A 23967-nucleotide genomic window follows, 5' to 3' on the forward strand; every position below is an offset into this window, starting at 1 on the left:
AGGACGTAAATTTTATTTGGGAGCAGCATTGCATGACCGCGCAATTGCCAGTTAAAGTAACACCGTGCTGTATCGTAAAAAATGGCCTGGTCAGGAAGTGGGGTAAATCTTCAGGAGGGCAAGTGGTTAATGTCAATTCATTCCATTTTCATTTTTTTTTTCCCTTTTCAAAATAGTTTTTATTGGTTTTAGAAAATTACTTTACAAAACAGAGCATTCCCTGGCTCAAAAGAAAATACAAAAAAACAATTCCCAACTGTAGTCACAACTCCAGTACCCCTCGATCAAGGCTATCGAGGATAACAGCATCCACATGAACAAGGTAGGCAATCAGGAGGTAGGAGGTAAGCACTATCAAAGTGATTAGGCACATATCAAATGTTAGAATTATAGGCAAGAAAATAAGGAGTATAACACAATAAATAATAAGGTGTTGTATAAGTAATATATAGTCTCAGGGAGATGCTAAAAGGTGAAGCAGGGGTACACAGAGGAAACAACACCAGGTAAACCCTGCAAAGCCCCTCCCACTCAAAGAACATAGAATTTGCGCACCATCTACTTTAGTAAAGCACAGTATCATCTCTAGCATTAGTAGTAAAGGGAGATTCGATCCAGGGATGTGGAAATTTTTGAAAAAACTACTTGTCCAGGGACTAAATCGGTGTTCCAATCTACCTGTCCCTCATGACAATCTTGTCCTGATAAAAAAAAAAAAACATCAATTTAACCAAAACCGTATTTAAATCTGCTTTAAGTAATGTCTGGTGCTTTTAAAAACAAAAGGGGCTTTATGGTGACTTAAATGTTTAATATTTTTAACATTGTGCTGTTTATCTCCTCCTCTCCTTCCTGCCTGTCTCCAGCCCCGCCCCCTGGGAATAGCAGGGAGAGGAGAGACCTTGCTGTGCAATGAGCACCGATTGGCTGCTCGTCAAGAAAGGGGAGTGTCCGACTTATCCTTTATCCATTTCACTGCCAGAGCTGTTTTTGAGTTATTTGCACACGTTTAAAAAATCGTTTTAGACCTGAAGATTACACAAACCCCCAAAACATGATATATTTTCTGAAATCAGAGATCCTAGAGAATAAAATAGCGGTAGTTCCTATTTTTTATGTCACACAATATTATCACAAAGGTCTAGGAAACACAACATTTCAGTAAAAATATGCACTTAAGTTAATTTTAGGGCACAAAAAGCAATAAATAACCTAATTTTTTTGTAAAATATAAAAAAGACGAGGTTGCAGCGCGTAAATAGATATACAACATATCAAACCTTAAATTTACACGTGCTTGTGAAATGGTGACAAACTTTAGTAACCCTATATTTTCTATAGGTGACACTTTTAAAGCCCCTTATAGGTCATAAGTATAGTGTTACAGAGGAGGTCTGGCGCTAGAATTATTGCTCTCATTCTGGCGTGCACGGCGATATGTAACGTGTATCGCAATCGCCGGTTTCATGTGCAGTGTAGGCACCCGAGCATGTGCTTTTACGTTTGTGCGTGCGTGCGTACATATGGGGGGGGGGCTTGAAAAATTTGGGGGTTTTACATGCTTGGGTGTAACTTCCATTTAAAAAAAAAAAAAAAATGTAATTAACTTTTTCTTTTTTTTAAATCACATATGGGACATATGTCTTCTCCTTCCCTTATACCACATCCCGCGGCACCCACCAAACCAGTCTCGGACCCGCAGATGGGCAAGTGGAGCCTGGGACATATAGGGGGGGGTTGATGCTGACACTGTGGGCTTCACCCTCCCCTCTAGTCGATGGCGAGCCAGGCCCGCAGATCGGCAAGCGGAGCCTGGGAAACCTCACACTGGGGGTTTAGAGCAGTGGCACTGTGTGAAAGCAATCGGCGGCAGCGCTGCCGCCGATTGCTTCACCTGACAGGTGAGCCCACTGCTTGCCCGCAGCAGGGCTAAAGGCCAAACAAATACCTGCCCAGCACCTGGAACTACATGACCCGGGCGTCGGGCGATAAGAATTGCCCGCAGCATGGCTAAAGGACAAAAAAAAAAAAAACTACCTGCCCGGCGCCCGGAACTACATGTCCCGGGCGTCGGGCGATAGGTATTTCTCATATATGAGTCCCTGGGAATCTAACATGGCCATCTATTTGCTACAGTGCTTGAGATGTAGTTCAAAGACCAATGTTAACCTCTTCCCGCCTGCCCGTTCTACGGCAGATGGGAAACGTCCTGATCACCATACCCAATACCATCACTCAGATCACCACCATACCGCATACCAGCGTTCTGATCACTGCCATACCCCATACCAGCATTTTGATCCCCACCATACCCTATACCACCATCTGATCATAGCCATACCCCATACCAGCATCCTGATCACCCCCATACCAGTGTCCTGGCTACTACCATACCAGCGTCCTGATCACCGCCATACCCCATAATCGGCGTCCTAATCACTGGCATATGCCATACCAGCATCCGGCATTTTAGGATCTCAACTGATCAATTTTCAAATATATATCCCATAGTTTGTAGACTCTATAGCTTTCATACAGATATAATATAAACTGTTTGGGTTATTTTTACCCCAAAAATGTAGCAGAATACAGTTTGGTCTAAATTTATGAAGAACAATTACCTATTTGCAGCGTTACCTACAACGCTGCCACCTCCCCCTCTATCCCCCTCTCAGTTGGGGTCACTCAAGGCTCTGTCCTCAGGCCCCTTCTTTTCTCCATCTACACCTCCTCCCTTGGCCAACTCATACACTCTCACGGCTTCAACTATCACCTCCATGCCGACGACACGCAAATCTATCTCTCAACCCCTCGCCTCACCCCCCTCAGTCTCCACCCGAATCACAAACCTACTGAACGACATATCAGACTGGATGTCGCTCCACTTCCTTAAACTGAACCTCTCCAAAACCGAGCTCCTAGTCTTCCCCCCTAGCCCGCACACCACCCCCTACTGACTTCTCCATCACATCCAACAATGCCACTATCAGGCCCGCCCCGTAGGCCAGAGTACTTGGTGTCATTCTGGACTCCAACTTATCCTTCCAGCCCCAAGTCCAATCTTTAACAAACTCATGCAGACTCCACCTCCGCAACATCGCCAAAATCCGCACGTTCCTAACCCCAGAAACCACTAAACAGCTCATCCACTCACTCATCATATCACGACTCGATTACTGCAACTCCCTCCTCACTGGCCTGCTTCACCGCGGGCTATCCCCGCTTCAGTCGATCCTGAACACGGTGGCCAGACTCATTCACCTTACCAACTGCTCAGTTTCTGCCATCCCCCCACTGACTTCCGATTGCACAACGGATCAAATTCAAAATCCTAACACTGACGTACAAGGCTGTCCACCATACTGCCCCAAGTTACATCATCGACCTGGTATCCAGGTACCACCCAACATGCGCACTCCGCTCCTCACAAGACCTCCTGCTCTCTAGTTCCCTGGTCTCCTCCTCCCATGCCCGCCTCCAGGATTTCTCCGGGGTGTCTCCCATCCTCTGCAACTCCCTAACCCAACCCAGACTATCACCTACTCTCCTCTCCTTTAGGCGTACCCTGAAAACCCACCTCTTCAGGGAAGCCTACCCCACCCCCTGCTAATTTCAGACCTCCTCCACTCTTCCTACCACTCCATCCCCCACAGCTATCTCCTCCTGTACCACTATCCCCTTCCTCCTAGTTTGTAAGCTCGAAAGAGCAGGGCCCTCAAACCCCTCTTGTATCACATTGTATTGTTTTTGTACTGTCGCATGTATTGTCTCCCATTGTAATGTACAGCGCTGAGCGAACGGTTGGCGCTTTATAAATACTGTACCTCCTACTCTCCAGCTCCCTGGTCTCCTCCTCCCATGCCCAACTGCAGGACTTCTCCAGGTCTTCCCCCATCCTCTGGAACTCCCTACCCCAATCCATCAGACTGTCACCTACCCTCCTCACCTTCAGGCGCACCCTAAAAACCCATCTCTTCAGGGAAGCCTACCCCACCCTCACCTAACAACCGATCTCTTCCACTCCTCCTACCACTCCATCCCCCACAGCCACTTCCTCCTGTACCACTATCCCCTCCCTCCTAGATTGTAGAGGGCCCTCGAACCCCTCGTGTATTGTATTGTACTGTATTGTCTCATGTTCTGTCCCCCTCGCTAATGTACAGCGCTGAGCACACCTTTCTGCGCTAAATACTGTATATTAATAATAATATGCAAAATTTTATAACAAAAACTAAGCAAAAATGATTTTCAAAAGTTTGGATATTTTTTCATTTATATAGCAAAAAAATAAAAACCCAGTGATCAAATACCACCAAAAGAAAGCTCTATCTCAAAAAAGATAAAAATTTCATATGGGTACAGTGTTGAATGACTACTTGTCACTCAAAATGTGATAGCGCAGAAAGCTGAAAATTGACCCGGACTGGAAGGGGGTGAAAGTGTCCAGGCATTCCTCCAGTAAAAGACTGCTTATTTCTCTGGGAACTAGTGTATTTATGTGAAGTAGTATATTTCGAGGGAAAGGAGACTCAGAGTCCTGTGCATAGATACACAAAACTGGTTGATGACGTATCCCTGTTCTAAAGGTATATTTGCATGTGGAAAATGCGAAATGTGCCCATATGTAGATCGCACAAATACTTTCTATGACAGCTCAGGTTGGAAAAAATACCAAATTGGGGATTTAATTAATTGTAATTCAACAAGAGTAATATACCTGATGACCTGCCCATGTGATAAATTATACACACAGTAGGTAAGACTAAACGTCCCCTTAAAATACATATGGGGAACATATGAAAGAGATTAGGGAACAAAATCCTGAGCATCCTCTAGCAAGACACTTTGCTGCCTGTCATGGCAGCAGGTTGTCAGGTATGAAAGTAAAGGGTATCAGATTACCCCCAAGACATGGGGACATTGATTGCATATTGCTGCAAAAAGAGAAAAATGTCATTTACCAGCTACAAACTTAACTCCAGTGGGACTGAATGTAGAAAACTTCAGGTTTTTCTTGAGGCATAACTCATGAATGTTGTCAATTCATACAGTTTTGTAGAAATCAGACATCTCCAATGTTTACATAATGTAGGAACCACCAAATTTAAACAAATCCCAAGTGTACAAAGGCAGTGTATGCTCTATGTTGAAGACACCACTATGGTACATATAAGCTATATAAGATTTGCAAGTGGGGATTATTAGGATAGAGCTATGCATTACTATGCTGATAAATGGAGAGCAAATGTCCCTTTAATAGGTAGATATTGGGCGGTCCCTGGGTGGTGACAATACGGTTATAAAGGGACTCCAAAACACCACCCGACATCCAGGCGAAGCTACGCTACTTCCTAACGAAAAGCTTTGACGTTATATGTAACGTCACGTGACACCATCCTACCACCTGGGAACATTAGCGTTGACGGCGCTCAAGCAGAACTCGTGAGAGGTAGAGAGGAGATTTGTGGCACGCAGCTTCAGCGGTGGAGCCGTGGTGAACGTTTCCTCTCATAAGGTAGAAGCTGGTTATACCCAGTAGGGCCACACGCATTGGCCGCAAGAGTGGTAAAGCATGAACTACCCCTACCTAAGTAATCAGAGGAATTGTATGGATATATGACCATCCACCCATCTTTGACATAGTAGGTTCAGCATGGACCCAGGATGGGTTCCAAACATACCAGTGTCAATTTTGATTTTTACATCTTGCTAATGCTGCCTTGTATGGGCGGTTACATACGTGTCAATTATGCACAGAACTCTAAGTCTCCTTTCCCTCGAAATATACTACTTCGCATAAAAACACTAGTTCCCAGAGAAATAAGCCGTCTTTTATTAGAGGAATGCCCAGTATCAAGAAATAGAGATAAAGTGAGCGCTAGATGGAAAAGCTGCTATGCGCCAATAAGTACCAAAAGACTCAAAAAGACATATAAAAAAGAAGAGGGGGCGCAGCGCTAAAGTACAGTATAATTATAAACCATATATATGTAAAGTGATAACAAAGTGCCAAAAACTGTGCAAAAAAGCAATAATAGTCCTTTAGACAATAAATGGTGACTGAAAAACGTGCGTCTTCCGGTGATCAGAGTAATTGAATCATGCACTCACCAGATGCATAATTCAAATATGCATATAGATGGTATCCCGATATCCAAACGAAGTTGTCTCATAGATGGATAGGGTCATCATCCAAGTACAGCAGTCCGTCCAAGGTATCTTCTAATGGATCGTGTGTTACCACACTAAAACACCCCTCAGCTGTCCCCTAGGAGACTCTGCAAGTAATGGACTCAGCAGGGTCCCAAGAAAAAAAGCCAGGATGGTGTGATACCGTTTAAAATAAAAATTTATTGGTCCAAAAGAAAGACAAGGACTGCATAAATAAAACTGACCATAAAGGTGTACAAAGATGGCCGCCGCTCCATGCGGTGGCGTAATGTCTGGGATATGCTGCTCTTACCCCGACGTGTTTCGTGCCATGTGCACGTATTCATAGGGAGTGTGTCAGCTAACCAGACATCTACTCCAAACCCCGTATAAATAGTGTCTAGGCAATCGTATAAGCGCGTCCGCCATTTTCCCGGCGTCCTCGCGCATGCGCAGAACAGACATCGCTACGATGTCCGCATCTCAGTCCAGCGCCATTTTGTTGTGGTCTTAATTACCAACAACTACGATGCCAGATACAAGCACAGCTATGCAGTGAATATATTATCGTTCATCATAATCCTTAACAGCTGTTAGCCAAAAAAAACAATACATACAGGGTTGGAAACAACACACAGAAAATATAGTGAAGACACCTAACAGATGTAATGTAAACGCATGTATATAGATGAATCAACATCGATATACCATAAATGTTAAAGCATATATGTTAATATAATTCTAAGGTGTCTTCAGTATAAATATACAATAAATGCAGTTACATAAAATACAAAACGTATACAGATGTAGTGTTAAAAATAAACATATATAGGAATAAACAATGTCCCTATAGACAAAATTGCATAATCAAGTGTATACTCATAATGACCAAGAACCACAACATGGTAAACACATAATGCATAATAAAACAGTTAATATATAAAAAACCAGTAAATACAAGGCTGCATTGTATCCATGGTTAATAATATGTTATAAATTAATATAATAATAATAATAAAATTGTGAAGGTATCAAGCGTTAATTATGTAAAATCACACAAATAACAATACAAAATAGTGAGCCCATCAGATGATAATAATAAAAAATTGTATGAAAAGATTAAATTGTATAAATTGATAGCACATGTAAACCACCAACCAAAATCAGCTATTATCAATAAAACTGTTAATATCAAACTCAACATTATGCCCTTTGGGATAAAAAGTGTCCAATTCATAGATCCACTTGGATTCTTTTTGCGAGACTGTCCTCTTTCTATTAGTTCCCCTCCAATGAGTCTTAACCATATCTATACCAGCAAAAGTCAGTGAAGTGGGGTCATTATTATGGAATAAACGATAATGTTTTGACAAGCAATGTTCCTTGTTCCCCTTCTTAATATTACTGACATGCTCTCTCAAACGGTCTTTTAGTTTCCTCGTAGTTCTCCCAATATATTGTTTTCTACACGGGCATTGCAATAAGTAGACTACAAACCTACTATTGCATGTGATGAAGCCATCAATATTATAGCTTCTTCCTGTAACTGATGAATTGAAAGTGTCAGTACTCTTTTTTCTAATTCCATTACATCTACAAATAATGCACTTGTTACAGGGAAAAAATCCTTTAAGCCCTGAGAAAAAGGATAAACTAGTAGGGGGATTGACAACATTGGGGGCTAACTTGTCCCGCAATGTTGGTGCCTTTCTGAATGTTATTTCAGGCTTGTCAGGCAAAAAGTCTGTTAAAACAGGGTCGGCTTTTAATATTTTCCAGTTTGCCTTAATTATTTTAGAGACAGCCTTATGTTGGATGGAAAAGCCAGTTATAAATGGGCATACTTTCTGTTGTCTCTGCTTATTAACTCCATATAAAATAGAGTCTCTCTCCAAGTTGGTAACTTCCTTAATAGTGTTGACCAGTTTGTTCTCATTATAACCCTTTTCTAAAAAACGTTCCTTGAGGATGGAAGCTTGATGAAGAAACGTATTTTGATCAGTACAGTTTCTCCTAATCCTCAGGAACTGGCTTTTAGGTATATTGCTCAACCACATTGGATGGTGGCAACTATCGAGGGGGATGTAGCTATTTCTGTCAGTAACCTTGAAAAAGGTTTCCGTGACAATCCTCCCTTCATAATTAAACAAAGTTAAATCCAAAAAATGGATGCTTACTGTGCTATACTCAAAGGTGAGCTTAATGTTAAGTGTGTTAAGATTCAAAGTATCAAAAAAATTCAATAACGCTTGTTCCTCACCGTTCCAAATTAAAAATATATCATCGATATATCGTCTATAAAACAAAAGCTCTGGCCAATCTCTTCCATATATCATGTCTTCCTCCCACCTAGACATGAAGAGGTGGGAGGAAGACATGATATATGGAAGAGATTGGCCAGAGCTTTTGTTTTATAGACGATATATCGATGATATATTTTTAATTTGGAACGGTGAGGAACAAGCGTTATTTTGTATTGTTATTTGTGTGATTTTACATAATTAACGCTTGATACCTTCACAATTTTATTATTATTATTATATTAATTTATAACATATTATTAACCATGGATACAATGCAGCCTTGTATTTACTGGTTTTTTATATATTAACTGTTTTATTATGCATTATGTGTTTTACCATGTTGTGGTTCTTGGTCATTATGAGTATACACTTGATTATGCAATTTTGTCTATAGGGACATTGTTTATTCCTATATATGTTTATTTTTAACACTACATCTGTATACGTTTTGTATTTTATGTAACTGCATTTATTGTATATTTATACTGAAGACACCTTAGAATTATATGAACATATATGCTTTAACATTTATGGTATATCGATGTTGATTCATCTATATACATGCGTTTACATTACATCTGTTAGGTGTCTTCACTATATTTTCTGTGTGTTGTTTCCAACCCTGTATGTATTGTTTTTTTTGGCTAACAGCTGTTAAGGATTATGATGAACGATAATATATTCACTGCATAGCTGTGCTTGTATCTGGCATCGTAGTTGTTGGTAATTAAGACCACAACAAAATGGCGCTGGACTGAGATGCGGACATCGTAGCGATGTCTGTTCTGCGCATGCGCGAGGACGCCGGGAAAATGGCGGACGCGCTTATACGATTGCCTAGACACTATTTATACGGGGTTTGGAGTAGATGTCTGGTTAGCTGACACACTCCCTATGAATACGTGCACATGGCACGAAACGCGTCAGGGTAAGAGCAGCATATCCCAGACATTACGCCACCGCATGGAGCGGCGGCCATCTTTGTACACCTTTATGGTCAGTTTTATTTATGCAGTCCTTGTCTTTCTTTTGGACCAATAAATTTTTATTTTAAACGGTATCACACCATCCTGGCTTTTTTTCTTGGGACCCTGCTGAGTCCATTACTTGCAGAGTCTCCTAGGGGACAGCTGAGGGGTGTTTTAGTGTGGTAACACACGATCCATTAGAAGATACCTTGGACGGACTGCTGTACTTGGATGATGACCCTATCCATCTATGAGACAACTTCGTTTGGATATCGGGATACCATCTATATGCATATTTGAATTATGCATCTGGTGAGTGCATGATTCAATTACTCTGATCACCGGAAGACGCACGTTTTTCAGTCACCATTTATTGTCTAAAGGACTATTATTGCTTTTTTGCACAGTTTTTGGCACTTTGTTATCACTTTACATATATATGGTTTATAATTATACTGTACTTTAGCGCTGCGCCCCCTCTTCTTTTTTAAATGCCCAGTATCCAATTGGTTTTTTTTGTACTGATATGTTGATATGTTGATTTTCCTCAGAGTCATGCAACTTTAATGAAGCCTGGACCTACAGTGATGATTTAACATTGGTCTTTAAATTAAATCTCAGGCGCAGTAGCAAATAGATGGCCATGTTAGATTCCCAGGGAATCATACATGGTTAATACTTAATTTAAGGTTTTTTATTTATAAATGCCGCGTTTGCTGCGGAATAAGCCCATGGTGAAATGTTTTTGTTAACGTTGATTCTCAAGTCAGCTCATGTTTGGATTCCATGCTGGTGGTTTTTTAAGCAACTTTTTGAGCCAATAAATTTATTGAATTTTGGAAAATATTACAATTTATTTCTTGTACTTTGATCCACCAGTCCCCAAGTTTTTCATCATAAGTAACGTCTGTGCCCACCTTATGGGGCTTTTTGTTGGTTTTGCATAGATGGTTGATCAGGCCCAGGAGACAAATGGCCACCATTTGAGGGAAGGAAATTGTGGTTACTGCGCAAATAAACTGTAAAATATCAGCCCAAAATGCTTGTATGCAGGAACAGGAACAAAAAAAAACAAAAAACATGAAAATAGTCTGCAGGTGTGTATCCACACCAACAATTAGGTTCTAATGTAGGGTAAATACGGTGTAGTCTCTGCGGTTTAAGGAAGGCCATGTGAAGAATTGTAAATTGAATTAGCCTATCCCATGTGGTCACCAGCTGAGTAAAGGGGTAATCCCAGGCATCCTCCCGATCCTCTCCATCCCGATCTGACACTTCTACCTGCCACTTGGATTGTAAGAGCTCAAGACCAACATGCATGATGGCTGTGAAGCCCTGCACATTCTGGATAAAGGCTTTGCCAGATCATCATCACATAGTAAAGATTCCAAAGCATTTTGAAGTAGGTGAAGGGCAGAGTGTCCAAATTGGGAGAAGTAGGCACGGCGCATTTGCAAAAACCAAAGAATAAGGAATTCGGGAACTGGGACCCTATTACTTTTGTCAGGCAAATATTTTATACCACATGAAGCCCATATAGAGGGGTCAGGGATAGTCAAGAATTCTGGGAGTTTTGGATTAAAACCAAAGAGGAGTATGTGGGAGCCAGAATGCAGAGGTCGAGACGCCCATGGGCATGATGATCTGCCAGGCTTTGATTACTGCCTTCATCGAAAGAGTGAGAGTCCAAAAGGAGAATCGAGCTTCAGGATATGCAAAATTAAGAGGAGCTTTATAGGAGCCTAAGTGAGCCGCTTTCAAGACTACAGATGCATTAGAATCATCCAAACTGACCCAATTATGTGCATGGGTAAGAAGTGCTGCCAAAAAGTACATATAGAGGTCTTGACAAGCCAGACCCCCTTGTGTCCAGGATCTACAAATAATTTTTTTTCACTGAATCTAGGGGGAAAGGATCTCCAAATAAATGAGCTTATCAAAGGAAGAAGAGTGCAAAAAAAAGTTTAGGAAACCAAACAGGGGAAAGACATAGTAGTACAGAAAGGATTTTCATTTTTACTAAATGAATGCGCCCTAGTACGGTCAGTGACAGATTTTCCCATTCTTTCAACCTCTGCTTACCGGTCTGCACAGCCAGTTACAAATTGAGACAGCAGTAAGCCCGAGTATTTGGGAAAATAACAATACCCAAACTGAGATGGCAGTAATTGCGAGTATTTGGGGAAATACCAATACCCAATTATTTCATGGAATCAGCCCATTGCAATAAAATCTGTGAGTTTGCTACACTCCGAGCACCAGGGTCTAGGAGCATAATAAGAGACTTTTCCCAATTATCATGGAGGCTGGAGAAGGTTGCAAAAGTGGAAAGTATACTAAGAGCTTCTTGTAAGGAAGGGCCAGGGTACTAAAAGGAACATTAAGTCATCGGCCTATAAAGCTAAGCAGTGTGCTTACAGTGATGCACAAACACAGGGAACCCATAGTAAAACACACCCAGCACACAGTTAACCCTTTGATCGCCCCTCATGTTAACCCCTTCCTACCCAGTGACATTAGTACAGTGTGAGTGCTTTTTTTTTTAGCACTGATCACTGTACTGGTGTCACTGGGGATGTCAGTGACACCAAGTCAGTTCCCCCCAGTGTCAGAATGCCCGCCACAGTCCCGCAATAAGTCGCCATTACTAGTACAAATAGAAAAATTAAAAAAAAAAAATTCCAGTATCTATACTGCCATTTGTAAACGTTATAACTTTCATGTAAACCAATTAATTTACACATATTGGGATTTTTTTTTTAGCAAAGACATGTAGCAGAATACATTTTGGCCTAAATTTATGATGAAATTAGATTTTTTAAATTTTTTTTACTGGACATGTTGAATAGCAAAAAGTAAAAAATAGCGTTTTTTTTTCCCTCAAAATTGTCGGTCTTTTTCTTTTTAAATCGCAAATACCACCGAAAGAAAGCTCAATTTGTTGAGAAAAAAAGGACATAAATTTCATTTGGGTGCAGCATTGCATGATCGTGCAATTGTCAGTTAAAATAACGCAGCATCATAACGCAAAAAATGGCCTGGTCAGGAAGGGGGGGTAAATCCTCAGGAGGGCAAGTGGTTAATATGCTGAGGTATTTGTTGTGGTCTTTTAAATGCTAGTGCAAATATCATTAATTAAAAACAAAAAGGGTTTGTAAGCATTTCAGGTCACATAGGGGTTTATTTACTAAACCTGGAAAGTACAAAGTCAGGCTCACTTCTGCATAGAAACCAATCAGCTTCCAGGTTTCATTGCCAAAGCTCAACTGAACAAGCTGAGGTTAGAAGCCGATTGGTTTCTATGCAGACGTGAGCCTGACTTTGTACTCTCCAGGTTTAGTAAATAAACCCCATAGTGTCTATAAGGCTCAGTTCACACTAGTGCAACTCCAAAGTCACGCGACTGAGTGCGACTTTTAAACTCTCTGGCACTCAAGTTGCGTCAAAGTCACAGCAAAGTAGTAAGTAGTGCAGGAACCTTTTCAAAGTTGCAGCGACTTTAGGTAGCATAGATTTGAATGGGTTTAATTGAAATCAATGGGCTGTAAATTGTCATGTGACTTTATGCATACAAAGTTGCATGTCAAGTTGCACAAGTGTGAACAGAGCATAAAAGCTAGAAGAAGTAAAAAAAGAAGAAAAAAAAGAGAAAAAAAAAAAAGAAGAGGCATTTCAGAAAAAAAAAAGTGAGCTCTGCCCCTACTGACTCACCTGTGTGCCCCCTTTCATTCTGGTGATGGGCGCGTGAATTCGAACAGCTTTCAGCTGGATTACTTCAACCTCTACTTTATCCTGAAATATTGGAAACTGGTTAATAAATTGTTCAGTTTCTTAGTACACTTACTTAGCCGAAAAGCTAAACTGATGCTAAACTTTATTGCCATGACACATCATTGGTATTTGTCGAATCAGAAATCTCCAATTTTCATACAATATTCCTCAAGTTATTTTTTTTTGTGTTTTTTTACATACTAAGTATAGAAAACGAGATAATGGTTAATTGCACAACATTACCTCAGACACAATAACCACTTTTCCAGATTCTGCATCAATAGCCTGTATTGCCCCCGTCACCGATACATTGCCAATTGTGTCACCTCTCACCAGACCATTAGTGCTCACAGAAGCAATTTTCTCATTCGTGATAGAAAATATGATGTTAGATTGTGGGTGAGGGCCACCTTCTGATGTAATCTAAAAACAAAGAGAAGAACAAGAAGTATAATTATATTATGATATACACTTCCATCATACATAAAAAAAAAAAAGAAGAATAGCAATCACAAGAGCAAATTGACATAATACTATTAACTTTCTTTAAATGCTATGGGATTAGTGTGTGTTCATACACCTGTAATGTGAACATTTCCTATGAAAATGCACAAAGCGCTGCTGAATTTGTCAGTACAGTATAAAATAAAACATCTACATGTTATATCCTCATCTTTAAATTCACACAAAAATCTCCAAAAACTGGAGCAAAAATAGAATAAAAGGGGAACTATTGTCCACTGAAAAAAAAGATCATTATTTAAATGTAAACCATCCACATGTGTGCTTAATAAACCAAAAAATACAAGGAGCAAAGTACAATGTGTACTACCAGAGACCAATTATACGATTATTGGTTACTTGAGGTTACCACACACTGCAAGTTGCTTCTTGCACTATATCATCAATTAGTGGAAATGCATACAGTATTTATTCTTCATCAGTATAGAATGTTCACCTGCATTGTAGCACCAATAAGGAGTGTAATCCTCCGAGGCAGGAGTCGGAATGGAGGGAATACCTGTCAGACAGTAACAAATAGTAGCAGGACATTATTGATTTTAAACAAATATGCACCTTGCCTCCCAAACATATAAATTATTTAAAAAGCCTGGCACAAACAAGTGTCTTTTTTGCTGCTACACTATCTCATAACATTTTTCCTAGGATATAGGTGTTCAGAACAGAAAGTTTTAAAGAACTGGGAAAAAAATGAAAGGTAGACAGACAGTGTGGGAGAAAAAAAAAAAGACAGTGACACACATTTAAAATAAAAGGGAGACATTAACCAAAGCATGCAAATCTGTCAGGATTTATATTTCCTTTTAAAAATGTAAAAATAGTAATTTCTACCTTTCTAAAAATTCCTCAGGCCCAAAATCTCCAAAACAGAAAAACACTTGCAGTTGGGTAATTTGTACTTTACACAGTAAAGCAAAACAGCAAATGTAAGAGCTGATTCACACATGTGCAGTGCGGATTGAAGCGCGGGTTTCACAGCTAATTGATACAGTAGTTGTTCAGCAGTTAATGTCAGGTTTAGGTCAGGTTCAGGACAGAATTAGCTCAAGATTTTATCCTGTTCACACATATGGGTTTAGAAACAGTTTCCATAGAAGTCAACAGCCTGTAATCCACACCTGAACCTGAAGGCACTGCTCAGAAATTGTACAGCACTCTTTTTCAAACTGCACTGAATTCACACTGAATCCGCACTGCCAGTGTACCGGACATATTTGTGAACAGGTACCATAGGAAGCAATGTTTTTTCACATCATGTAATGTTGTCACGTCATGTTAATCTATATGTCATTTTTCATGTAATGTAGATTGGATGCAGTTCAAAGTACATCCACTCCACATTTAAGAGAAACAGCACTAAGCTGATTCACACATGTGTGGTGCGAATTGAAGCTCAGGTTTCACAGCTTTTTGACACAGTAGTTGTTCAGCGGTTCGGGTCAGGTGTACATCAGGTTCAGGACAGATTCACATCAGGATTTTATCCTGTTCACACATGTGCGGTTAAGAAACAGTTCCCATAGAAGTCAATCGCCTGTAATCCGCACCTGAACCAGCCCACACTGCTCAGAAATTGTACAAGACACATTTTCAATCCACACTGCCAGTGCAACAGACAAACTATAATGCCAAAAGTATTGGAATGCCTGTCTTTACACACACATGAACTTTAATGCTATCCCAGTCTTAGTCCCTAGGGTTCAATATTAAGTTGGCCCACCCTTTGCAGCTATAACAGTTTCAACTCTTCTGGGAAGGCTGCCCACAAGGTTTAGGAGTGTGCCTATGGGAAGGTTTGACCATTCTTCCAGAAGTGCATTTGTGAGGTCAGGCACTGATGTCGGACGAGAAGGCCTGGCTTGCAGTCTCCACTCTAATTCATCCCAAAGGTGTTCTATCGGGGTGGGGTCAGGACTCTGTGCAGGCCAGTCAAGTTCCTCCATCCCAAACTCGCTCATCCACGTCTTTATTGACCTTGCTTTGTGCACTGGTGCATAGTCATGTTGGGACATCCCCAAACTGTTCCCACAAAGTTGGAAGCATGATATTGTCCAAAATGCCTTGGTATGCTCATGCCTTAAAAGTTCCCGTCAAAGGAACCAAGGGGCCAAGCCCAACCCCTGAAAAACAACCCCACACCATAATCCCCCCTCCAGCAAACTTTACACTTGGTACAATGCAGTCAGACAAGCACCGTTCTCCTGCCAACCACAAAACCCAGACACGTCCATTAGATTGCCAGACAGACAAGTGTGATTCGTCACTCCGGAGAACACGTCTCCACTGCTCTAGAGTCCAGTGGCAGCAGGCATGCTTTACACCACTGCATCCGATGCTTTGCATTGTACTTGGTGATATAAGGCTTGGATGAAGCTGCTCGGCCATGGAAACTGATTCCATGAAGCTCTCTATGCACTGTTGTGCTAATATGAAGTCCACACGAAGTTTGGAGGTCTTTAGCTATTGAATCTGCAGACAGTTGGTGACTTCTACGCGCTGTGCGCTTCAGCATGCGCTGACCCCGCTCTGTCATTTTACGTTGCTTAAAACTTCAAGGCTGAGTTGCTGTTGTTCCCAGTTGCTTCCACTTTGTTATAATACCACTAACGGTTGACCATGGAATATTTAGTAGCAAGGAAATTTCATGGATGGACTTATTGCACAGGTGGCAAACTATCACGGTACTACGCTTGAATTCACTGAGCTACTGAGAGCAACCCATTTTTTCACAAATGTTTGCAGAAGCAGTCTGCATGCCTAAGTGCTTTATTTTATACACCTGTGGCCATTGAGGTGATTGGAACACCTGAATCCAATGATTTGGAAGGATGTGCCAATACTTTTGGCAATATAGCGTATCTGAACAGGCACCAAAGAAAGCAATGTTATTTCACATGTCATGCGGATTGGAACCGGCACTTAAATCCAGATTCCTTCCATATTCTGGAGTCCCAAACTAATATAGGAGGTTCTTCTACCCAAGTATGTCTATTGAAAATTGATAAACCAGAAGAAAAAAAAAAAAAAATCAGCTTTAACAGGGGTTTGTGTAATACAGCACCATAAACACACTTCCGTGCGTTGTGTATCTTATTACCTGCAGGTGTCTGCTTCGGATTATAAAAATCATCCTGAATTGGCTGCTTCAAAGCCATCAGATACCGACCTGAATGGTTCTGTCTTCTGGCACTGTGACAGAAGCTTCTGTTCACAAATGTTGAGCTACCTACCCACCTCTTCTTCCCTCTTTGCCATTCATAGAGCTCTTACTATGACCACACAATGCATCAAGCTCTGTGAATGGGTGGAGAAGATGCTGTCATTCACGTCCTCCTCCATTCACAAAATGCAATACACCGCAATAAAACAAGCTCTATGAAGGGGGAAAGGGCACACAGCACAACTTTTGATATTAGCAGCATCTTCTGTTAACTATCACAGCACCGGAAAACAGCAGTTCAAGACAGTATCTGGCAGCTGTGAAGGAGCAACTGCATGAAGATTTTTAGTAGGTGCAGCCAACTGCAGATAATGGGTTACGCATCAGTACACATAACTAATTTGTTTGGTGCTGTGTCAAAAATATATATAAATAAAAAATAAACTTCAAATAAATAAAAAATAAATAAATTATGAGATTCTCTAAGCTGATGGCTCCTAATGTTATGAATGTTGCTATGCAACACTGTTTCTCTGATGAGACATACTGTATGTCCATATGACTAAAACTCACCCCTATTTAAAATCTTATTGCATAAATGACAACTGTAAAATAAAAGTTTTACATAAGGCATGAAATATGACACTTTAAAATAAGAACACAGACAGCACTCCACTCCACTGCTGGTAAAACCTCAGCTTACCTCAAGTGATTTTGGTGAAGAATCAATTCTGTTACCAGCTTTATCTGTGACAGAAGCAGTGAGACTTGTCTGACCTAAAGCAAGACCACGGACAACAAAGACAGCCGTAAACTCATCAACCTTCTCACTAAGGGCTCTGTAAGAGAAGTAAAAGACAGAGAACAGCTTCAATATGTTGTCTCAAGTAATGAAACAAAAGTGTTGGTTTTGTATAAAAGTTGCATTAACGCACTTAATAGATACAATGTGTGATGAAGATCCAAGATCCAAGCCCATGTAGGCAAAATATTTTGCAAGGAAAGATTTTTGAGAAGAATCCAGAACCCTCACATAAGCTTTTATAGACTTTCCAATTTCAACCTGTACAGGAAAAAGACAACTGGTTTAATTGCACTGTAGTAACAAAGCCAAAAACAAACAATATCCAATAATAAACAACTCATCACAAAAAATCTTAGACACCGTCATGTTTATTTTTTTTTTAAGACCAAAACATCCCCTGATAATGCTCTACAACCCCAATTCCAAAAACATTTGGGGTGCTGTGTAAAATCTACATTACAACAGAGCGCAATGATTTTCAAATCTCTTAAACCTGTATTTTGTTCAATAGAAAACATAAGAAAGGTTTAAAATAAGAAAACTAACCATTTTGAGGAGAAAAAAAAAATGTCGAAATTGACGGCAGCAACGTGTCTCCAAATAGTTGGGACAGGGCCACGTTTACCATGGTGTAGCATCCCCTCTTCTTTTAACAACATTATGTAAGTCTGGGTACTGAAGAAACCAGTTGCTGGAGTTTTGGGAGAATGCTTTATTTAGGAATCTAGCTGCTCAACAGTCTTTGGTCATCTTTGTCGTAATTTTTTGTTTCAAGATGTGCCAAATATTTCCAAATGGCGAAAGGTGTGAACTGCAAGCGGGTCAGTTAAGCACCCGGACTCCTACTACGAAACCATGCTGCTGTCATAGATGTAGTATGTAGTTTAGCATTGAGAAATCCAACGAATGTTCAGACAGGTGAAGTAAGGTGCCAAGTCATGAAGTGCCTTATAGGTGAGCAAGAGGATTTTAAAGTCTATGTGAAACCTGACAGGTAGCCAGTGCAAGGAATTGCAGGATAGGGGTAGTATGGTCACTTGTACCAGACCTAGTGAGAATTCTGGCTGCAGAAGTTTATACACGTTGTAGTCGATTTCTCCAGGTATTCTGTGCGAACGGCAGACATCTTGGAAGTCAACAGATGCCTTCTTTCAGAGAGGCAATCACTGTACTTGTGGATTCTGTGCAAAAGTTTGGAATTTTAAGTTATTTGTTTTAGATCCAGGATGGGATGAATACCCCCCACCATTGGGTTTTGGTACTGTGAACATATTTTCATAGAAGCCTTTGAACCTGTCCTCTAGAGGTACTGAACAACTACTCCCTGGGAAAAGAGATGGTTCAGGAAATTCTGAAAGCTGACTGTACAAATGTTGACTGATCAGAAAGAAGAAAATGTTGAGAGGATATAGTTTTGAACTCTATTTTGTACTCCTCTGAAACCACAGGTCTAAGATATCTGTGATCCAGAGATAGGCAAACAGGTGACCCTTCATTGGGAAGTGGGCTTTTGGGAAAATTCGTTTGGCTTTGTGTGCCAGTCTTATGTCAAAAGGAAGAGCTGAACTTGGGCTTGACAGAAGAAGCCTAAGTAGATCATTGAGGGGCATTGTATTTTGAGCATTACAATACATTTGGCTCCTGAGAGAGGATGTTTTCCAGTTTTTCATAGTGGAAGAAGAACTTTTTCTACTATGACCTCTTTAGTGAACTTGTTAAGTGTCTCAAACCTATGATCTCCTTCAAAGGGCATACGTGAAGTGTCTTTTGCCTGCAGCTTCAACTGACAAGGCTTTGAGCCATATGATTCTGCACAGGTGAATGAAAATCAGAGCTATTCTGAACAGTTGTGTCACAACTTGTTCTAAAGCACTGACACAAAAAAAGAGCACAAGACAATTTTTTGTATTTGCGAAGTTAAGGTACAGTTAGTTAGCTGTGGTTTGGCATACCAAAATTGCAGCATTGGCTGGTTGTAGACGTGAGCCTGAGAGAATAAAGAGATCATCAGAATCTTTGAAAGAAGAAACATCTTCAATTGGTACAGAGATTATTAAGATGGAGACTGAAGAGTCTACTATTGAACAGACTATTTCTCAGTGAACTCCACCAGACAGAGTTTGGCAATGATCTTCAGAGGGGTGAAAATCTTTTCTAGCGATTCTCATAAATTGCCAATTCCATCTGTTCTTGAATAGTGAAATGTCTTTTTTGCTTTAGCAGGTCTGTATAAGCCCCAAAGGGGCATGGTCAGACGGGGGAATTAAATGCGACAATGCCAAGGATTTTGCACATAGCAGAAGTGAGCCTATCCACATTAGCAAGCATATTGCTTGAACCTTTAAAAAAAAAGTGCATAGGAACCTGGTATAGAGAAATCTTCTGTGGCTTCCTTTAGCATTGCCTCTGGGTCCTCTTCATTTGCTTCAATGTCTGCCTCTTTCAGGGCAGGTATTTCTGGTCCTGCCTTAGGTAGAGACAGTGGTGCTAGAGAAGGAGCCTGGCACTTTTGAGCCCTGAACGGTGATGGCTGTATTAAAGCAGTTAGTTATCCAAAAACATGTGACATTGTTACCAAGAAAAAAAAAAAAAAGTCTGCCTGAATCAGGTAAAGCATGCCTAAAACAGAATTAGAATCAGAAGTAGAGACTGGTGTTAAAATCAAGGCCTGAAGTGGTGCAAGAGAAGCTTTATCACTCTGGGATGGAGTGTTGGGCTGGTCTTTGGCAGGAACAATTTTTGCCTGAGATTTTGCCATGGCTTCCTTTTCGCCTGTTTCTGCCATTGCTATGGGTTAGGATTTTCATGTGGGGTACACACAGAATAGAATGCAGAAAAAGGGAAGCATGTCCTGAAAGGATAGCACAGCAACGTAGGTGCAGACCACCCTGTAGTAAATCCTTGTGGCAAAAGGGCAGGAGGAAGCAACAGAGTACCTTACAAAGAGTGGAAAGTGTACGACCTGTAGTGTGATGTCACACCTGATTATCCACCTGAAACTAAGCTCCGAGTGGTTATGTTTTAACACAGTATGAAAAGTTTACATTGTTAAGTGAATACATTTCAAACACACCCCCAGGTTCCTGATAGCCAAAAGGCATAAACGCACACTTTTCAGGATTAGTGATTACACAAACAGTTCAATAACCAGGATGACTGTTTTACCTTGTCCATGTCACTGATCTCTCTATAGGTTCCAGGCTTCACCCGTCACTATGGTCTAACCCCTGAAGGGATCTTCAGGGACTGGGTTCCACAGAAATGAACCATGGCCCTGGACCTGTATAGCCCCCTGCAGCTAACTACACTCGTTGCACAAAGTGCTGAGGTGAGCTCCCATGCAGGATCCAGTGCCCGAAGCAACATTACAGGCCATCCCCACGGTATGAGGTCCAGGTATGGTTCCTAGTGGCTAGACCAAAGCTACACCTATTTGGATGCAATATTTCTATTGTTGTATTAGAAGACCGTAAGAAAAGAGTTGGTTGAAAATTGAAAGCAAAATAATAAATAGCTCACGGAAGAAGAGGTCCATCACCTTATGACCCCAGCAAAAAACTGAGGACCCACAAAGTGGGGAAGGGTTATAGAGGGGAAATCCCAAGTGGGCATGTCCTCAAAAGTTTACCAGTGTTCAATCACCTGAAGGCACAAGCCTATAACCCAGGGTCTATGAATATTCAATCAGTGTCCTATACTGTACGATTAAAATAGTAAATGGTAACCATAGCAAATATTTTTGATGTTCGCGCTTTATCTGCAAAGAATTGCTGTTACTTATTAGGCAAAGGTTAATATGCAAACACTGTACATTATGTAGTTTGTACTAATGTGGGCAAAGAAGTATTTTATATTATATATAAACATACACACACACACATATATTTATATACATACACACACACATACATACACGCACACAAACGGTTTTTAGAACTGTCTAAATACATATAGTACTTGCATTACAAGGATAAGAGTTCAGAACAACCTTTATACAGGTCTGAAATAGAAATTCAATCAGCTTACCTTATCCACCACTCTAACTTCCACCTGAAGAATATCGGATACATGAACACGTACTGCAGCTGGTGCTGGGAAAGCTAGACAAAGATCATAAACCATGATGGATATGATCCCTGGGCGCAAAGGATAGACCTAGAATTGGAAAAAGTCACAATCACCTACAGGTCTTATACATATATATACATTTTATTACACTCATCTGCAGCAGGATTTTGAAATTTTAAAGCTAAAGGTGTTTTTATATTTTATGCTCAGGGATAAAAAAAAATATTTTAAATTTGGAAAATATAAAATATTACATTAATTACCTTTAATTGCATTCAGCAACTAACATGCGCTAGGCTTCTCCATATTTCACATGCTGCTTTAACACTGATCTGTTTTTCCGCAGCTTTTGCATTTAACCGTTTTAGTGCCACCCCATAGCAGAAATACTGCTACAGGGCGGCAGCAGTGTGCAAAATCATGTATATATATATATGTGATTTTGCATTTCCAGGTAGGGGGTGCGTGCGCCCCCTATCCACGCCGCCATTCGTAAAAGCTATAACTTTCACGTAATCCAATTAATTTACACGTATTGGGATTTTTTTTTTTTTTTTAGCAAAGACATACAGCAGAATACATTTTGGTCTAAATTTATGGGGGGTTTTTAGCGGAAAAAATAAAAACCGCATAGGCAAACAAATATCTCCGAAAGAAAGCTCTATTCGCGAGAAAAAAAAAAAAGGACATAAATTTCATTTGGGTGCAGCGTTGCATGACCGCGCAATCATCAGTTAAAGTAACGCAGCAGCATAACACAAAAAATAGCCTGGACAGGAAGGGGAGTAAATCCTCTTGAGGGTAAATGGTTAAAAAAAGCAGAAGAAAAATGCATGACCGTGTATTACTATGAAACTCTGTTATGATTCAGGTGCATTTTTTAAAATCCTGTTTGCTGCATTTTTTGTGCAGGTGAGGTGTGGTGAAAAATAAAAAATCACCTCTCCATTGAAATCAATAGAAAACCTGGCAAAAATGAATCAAAAACGCACCCACTGTGTTTTTTGGTGCATTTGAGTCACGTGCCCTGGTAAAAACACAGCAAAAATGCATATAAATTTAGCATTACTACTATGCATATGCATTTAGCCTTACTACTATGCTGTAAATGTGTAACAACTTGTGTAATTGGAAGACCTGCTGTTCAGGCCTTAATTACAACACATAGCTAAATAAATCAGAAAAGAGATCCTCACAACCCTTCCTCTTTTAATAACCATAGGATAGAAGAGGGTTTAATTGCAACTAAGCAGCCAGTCAAATGAGAAAGCAAGAATTAGGGCGCTTTCACACTGATGCAGTAGGGTTTTTTTGCACCATAGTATACTCACGGGTTTCATGCAGGTTATCTGTGCTTTGCCATTGACTTCTATTGTGTTGGGTGGTTTTGGTGCGTTTTTTGAAAGAACACCAAAATTCCCCAATCTGCAGTCATAAACTGCTTCCATTAAAATGCTTACATTTAAAAGAAATACTTCATACCAATATCAAAAATTGTTTAAAGAGCAATTTAGAAACATGAAAGTTTAAGAATAAAAGGAAACAAAAAGGAAAAAAAAAAAAAAAAGGCTTATAGCCTCACTTTAATGCTGGTGAAAGGTACGTATTACATAGATTTATTCAATCATTGTTATTAATACATACCATTCCATCTGTTGGTAACAAGTTCCACACCCCTGTGCTATTTCATTAAAACAGTACTTTCTACACTCATTTCTAGAAGCCATTTAAAAAATATCAAATTAAAGTACAGATATGCATTCAACATTTTAAAACATGCAGTTATTTTACCCTGCCTAATTGCCCACCATGGATGCTTAATCTAATTTTTTTCTAATCTCAAAAAGATGCAAAAAAAACTAATTCTGAAATGATCAAATCTGCGTATTCAACTTACTGTCACAATTCCTTTTGTTTCCTGAAATATTGTTTTGACAATATTGGAAGTGCTGCTGTTGATGTAAAAATATCCTGATCCTTCAGAGATGGTGAACTCAGCCTTAAATACGAGAAAAAATAGAATACCGTTAAATGAAATTTGTCAGGAAACCTTTACTTTCCTTTCAGAATCAAAATTTTCTATGGGACACTATACTACAAAATACTCCCACAAATGCGGGACATTGATTGCAAATAAGATTTGTAAATTTGCACACACAAAAAAGTATATTTCCTAACAAATGAATTCAAGCCCATGTTGCAAAAATGAATATAACCCAA

At 40.1% G+C, this 23967-nt stretch overlaps 1 protein-coding gene across 1 annotated transcript in view; it reads right to left on the bottom strand.

Annotated features, from left to right (window-relative positions):
• NUP210 (nucleoporin 210) overlaps positions 1–23967 on the bottom strand; it is a 154575-nt gene that overhangs the window by 67378 nt on the left and 63230 nt on the right. Inside the window, exons 20-26 of the mRNA XM_089678742.1 lie at positions 23645–23746; positions 21706–21834; positions 17810–17937; positions 17578–17713; positions 14151–14213; positions 13436–13615; positions 13133–13213 (exon numbers count right to left, since the gene is read on the bottom strand). Of these exons, the coding sequence (XP_089534868.1) occupies positions 13133–13213; positions 13436–13615; positions 14151–14213; positions 17578–17713; positions 17810–17937; positions 21706–21834; positions 23645–23746 (819 nt within the window). The remainder of the gene's footprint in view (positions 1–13132; positions 13214–13435; positions 13616–14150; positions 14214–17577; positions 17714–17809; positions 17938–21705; positions 21835–23644; positions 23747–23967) is intronic.

The sequence above is a fragment of the Staurois parvus genome, unplaced genomic scaffold, assembly GCF_062004578.1.
Source record: "Staurois parvus isolate SC_StPar_1 unplaced genomic scaffold, SC_StPar_1.0 ptg000209l, whole genome shotgun sequence".
In the NCBI taxonomy this organism is placed as follows: domain Eukaryota; kingdom Metazoa; phylum Chordata; class Amphibia; order Anura; family Ranidae; genus Staurois; species Staurois parvus.